This window comes from Hordeum vulgare, chromosome 3H (genome assembly GCF_904849725.1).
Source record: "Hordeum vulgare subsp. vulgare chromosome 3H, MorexV3_pseudomolecules_assembly, whole genome shotgun sequence".
Taxonomy (NCBI): domain Eukaryota; kingdom Viridiplantae; phylum Streptophyta; class Magnoliopsida; order Poales; family Poaceae; genus Hordeum; species Hordeum vulgare.
In genome coordinates this window covers 491,605,724-491,610,209 of record NC_058520.1, presented here as the reverse complement: position 1 = coordinate 491,610,209, position 4,486 = coordinate 491,605,724, and the positions used below count along the sequence as shown (strand labels likewise).

Here is a 4,486-nt window from a genome sequence, read left to right as displayed (position 1 = left end):
ATATTCAATATGCTGACCTACACGGCTGCAACGTCTTATGTTGCAAATATTTTTCTTCGACGAGTAAGAGTACGATTCAGGGTTACGGTCTACACTCAACTTGTCGTTGGTGTTTATTAGGACTCCACTCCCTTGACCGCTTCCGCTGAAATATTTAAGGTATATATCAGTTTTACGCTATTTTACATGTGATTGCACTTTGATATATACATTGATGTACTGTGTGTGCCAGCATACTGATCCAGGGATGGCACAGAAACACAGAGGCTTGACTCGTCTTGAGTCGGGTCGCTACACAATCACTTGGTTTTTGGTTTGTGGTTTGGTGTTTGGGGTATTTCCTCACTGATGAATTACTCTCGAAGACTCTGAGGAATTTGGGTTGCTCTTATGACAAGTGTCAGTTTCTAACGGAGCAGCCAACCAGCTAATGGTTGTGGGGGCGGCTATTTATAGCTTGGGAGCATCCCGACATGATTTGACATTAATGCCCTTAAATAATATGATCGTTGGTGTGGATAAGATCAGTGATGTGGCATGAATTGCAGTAACGGTCGGGACCCTCAACTGTGAGAGTCCTCATGTATCTCATATTCCTCACATGAGGCTTTTGGTAGGATTAGGCTTGGATTGAGCATCATGAGTAAATTCATTCCGAAGTGTTACCTCGACCCCCTTTAACAGTATGGTGTTCCTATGACTCAAGAGTGAAGAAAATAAAACAGAAAGAATAAATCTTCATGCTTCAAAGTCTTCAGATTGATTTTCTCTAGGACACACCGAATTTCTCATCTTCAATATCTTCATGAGGAATATCAATTTCATCGCAATTTCTTCGTGATTCAATTCTTCAACAGAAGACCAAATTCTTCAGCCAAAGATATACATTTTTAGGGGTCGATATTCATCGAATATTTCAAACTCCTCAATGACTTAGAGATCATGTGTACACTCATGAACACATTAGATACTTAACCTATAAGTCTTCAGACCACCAAAATCACTAAGGGGCACTAGATGCACTTACATATCAACCTCAGATGAACGGTACCTCTTCGCGCTGCCATGGATGGGATTTGTCCTACGCTCCTGAGGAGCAGAGCTGCCACCTCCTGAGATAAAAAAACCCAACCAGACGAAAGCACGAGAGAAAAACAATGAGTACAAGCTAGCAAGACACCAAGATGGGCGAGAAAGAGGTGATGAATAAGGAGGAATATTGTGCAACGGCCAGCCCAGAGCGGTAGTACCACTCCTAGGAGTGGTACTACCTCTTATCACTGGTAGTACCGCCCGGGCGGGCGGTAGTATCGCCCGGGCCGGCGGTAGTGCTCTGCTGGTACCGTTGCCTGTACCGCTGCTCAGAAGTGCGAACACTTTTGTCGTCGGACTTTGCGGTAGTACTGGGTGGTAGTACCGCCCGCAGGGCGATACTACCGCTTGTTACTACCGCTCTGAGCGATACTAGCGGCCCTCCCTCATTTGTGGCTCGGCCTCCCTCTGCTTGTGCGGTAGTACCGCTCTGGCTCGTGCAGAGGGGGTGGGTAACGGGCAGATTCCTTCCCCCACTATATAAAGGGCTTCTTCTTTCCAGAGAACCTCGACTTTTTCCCTCAAAGCTCCATTGTTGCTCCAACCTCCATTTTAACCCGATCTCTCTCCCTAGCCAACAAAACTTGTTGATATTCTAGGGTTTGGTTGAGAGGGCCTTGCTACACTTCCACTAAGAGAATTTGATTCCCCCACTAATCCCTCGCGGATCTTGTTACTCTTGGATGTTTGAGCACCCTAGACTGTTGAGGTCATCTCGAAGCCATATTCCATTATGGTGAAGCTTCGTGGTCTTGTTGGGAGCCTCCAATTAAGTTGTGGTGATTGCCCCAACCTTATTTGTAAAGGTTCGGTCGCCGCCTTCAAGGGCACCACTTAGTGGAATCACGTCACCTCGCATTGTTTGAGGGCGTGAGGAGAATACGGTGGCCTTAGTGGCATCTTGGGGAGTATTGTGCCTCCACACCGCTCCAACGGAGACGTACTTCCCCTCAATGGGAAGGAACTTCGGAAACACATATTCGTCTTCATCGGTTCCACTTGTGGTTATTTCTTACCTTTACTTGTATTTAATTCTTTCTTATTATTGTTGTTGTTAGCATCATATAGGTTGCTCATTTAGTTGCATATCTAGACAACCTATTTGTTGCTAAACCTATTTTTTTTAAAGAAAAGTTTAAATTTTGTTAGTTGCCTATTCACCCCCCCCCCCTCTAGTCAACCATATCGATCCTTTCAATCTTCATCCTACACCTCCCATGCATTGATAAACTTTAGGTCATTCACTTGAGGGGAATTTGTTGTTCTCCTACAAAACTCTGCACTTGGAGGCCCAACAATGTCTACAAGAACAAAGTTGTGTAGTACACATCAGTGGTCGACGGCAGGGTCACCCTTGATTAGGGTTGGGCCACCTTTGTCGTCGTTCACCAGGTCAAGATCGGGTACATGTTGACTTTCAAGTTTCTCATCCTGAACACCATGAAGGTGATCGTCTTCAATGACGACGGCATGTATTAGATGGTCACCAAATGCAACAAGCACGACGAGGCCTTCGTTGTGACCATCTAAATGATTTCTCGTTCCTAGTTAAGTTGTTGGTTGTTTGTTTAAGACTATGTGTTGCGGTACCGTTTAAGACTATTCGTATTATGTTAAATTTTTGTGTGTGGTTAAACTTTGATGTGTGTTAAAGTTTGTTCTGGTTGCTTTATTTTTGTGTCTCTAGTAACCTCATCACATCAAGGAGGAGGTTACCACAGTATTGTCGTGGATATAACCAAACAACGTGTATTTTGTTTTAAACCATGCAACAACCAAACATGCCTTCCGTTCCGCCACGTGATTAAAAAAAATGCATGCAACCAATTAACATGCACGTGTTAATTTTTTGCTCGAATATGTTCAGTAAGACAAATATGCAAGTTATAAAAGCGATGGAGGTAATCAAACGCGCCCTAGGTCGCTCTGTTACAAATAAATCGATGCTTGATCAGGCCAAGCAGTACCAGCCATCAATGCTGGTGTGCGGTCCGTATGTGCATGCCATCCATCGTGCCGATCAATTCGGCACCCACACAGCTGGCACGTCGCACCACCCACCCCGCGCTATAAAACGCTTCGCACTTCATCACATCACACCACCCTGCCATGATCAAAACACCACAGTAAAAACATTTTCCTCTCCTCTGCACAGTGCACACAAAGGAACGAGCAAGTTGGAATTACTCGTTCAGTATGGAGTGCGTCGTGGAGCTGCAGCAGGGGCGGGAGCACTGCGCCACGGAGGTACCGGAGGGGGTCGATGGCGCTGAGCTGCTCCGCGAGCTCCCGGACGCGTCGCTCGCCGCCAAGGAAGAGGAAGAGGGGGAGGAGGCGGCAGCAGCGCGCAGCAAGCGTCACCAGCTCGGCTTCCCGGCCGACGACGTCGGCGAATGCTGGGTCGACGACGGCCTGCGGGAGCTGAACTCCATCCACCCGCGCCAGGAGGCGGGCTGCGAGGACTGCGGGCTCGACGGCATCGTTGCGTCCGGCTTCGACTGCTGCGGGTGCTCGCCGGGGCCGTACGTCCTGGACGACGTCGGCAGCGCCGTGGGGTACTGGGCGGAGGAGATGGAGCCCGCCGCCTTTGGCTTCTTCAACGGCGACTGCGTGGGGGAGTGGTACTCGGACGGCATGGCCTTGGAGTGGGACGAAGGGGGAAGCTACTGCTCCTTTTACCCCTCCTACGGCGGCGAGGCGTGCGCGGAGCAACCGTACGTCAGTCCATTGTGGGAGTGAGATGTGTGTGAGGCTGTGACTGTGAGCCTTTTCTTTTTCTGAGCTAGAAGTAATTTTTTTAAGGTTTTTTTGAGCAAGAACCTACAAGTGTGTGTGAGCCGTGAACAGTGTTTCCGTCTAGTCTTGTGGATGCCCGTGGGCCACGGCAGATTGGACCGTGGGCCTTGCATGTCATGTCTGAATTTTGCAAATTTAGCACGACCTGAATTTGCTGAAGAGAGCATGAGTCCCTCACGTGATTGGACAAATTTATTTCTGCTTGCGACCGTGTCAGAGTTGTGTTTTATAGGTTGTTTATTATGTCTGGAACGAGTATGGAACTGTTGATTGCTTGCTTATTTGTCTGTAACTGAAGGTTCTGTTATTTTCTTGAGCATTAAATGGACAAAGAGAAGAAAAGATCCAAATGAAAATATTAACAGTGCTAAATTTGTGACTTAATAGCTACCCCTTGAGAATCTAAGTCGGCTTTAGAAAAAAAAAAGACAAGAGTAACAAGAAAAAAAATGTCTCCGATGAAGGTATCTTCTGGAATTGAAGAGGTCTCGGAGACTTGGCTAAATATCGGTATGTTGCTGATGGCATTAGGGATAATAATCTTGACTTTATTGCCTTACTTGAGACAGGGAAGAGTGACATGTTAAAAACGAATCTT

The 4,486-nt window shown here is 47.0% G+C and overlaps 1 protein-coding gene across 1 annotated transcript; it reads left to right on the top strand.

Annotated features, from left to right (window-relative positions):
• Positions 1 to 2,957: 2,957 nt before the first annotated feature.
• LOC123440267 lies at positions 2,958 to 4,088 on the top strand. The gene has a single exon (XM_045116843.1). It carries the CDS (start codon positions 3,289 to 3,291, stop codon positions 3,829 to 3,831), a length of 543 nt encoding a protein of 180 aa, XP_044972778.1. The 5' UTR covers positions 2,958 to 3,288; the 3' UTR covers positions 3,832 to 4,088.
• The last annotated feature ends 398 nt before the right edge of the window (positions 4,089 to 4,486 follow it).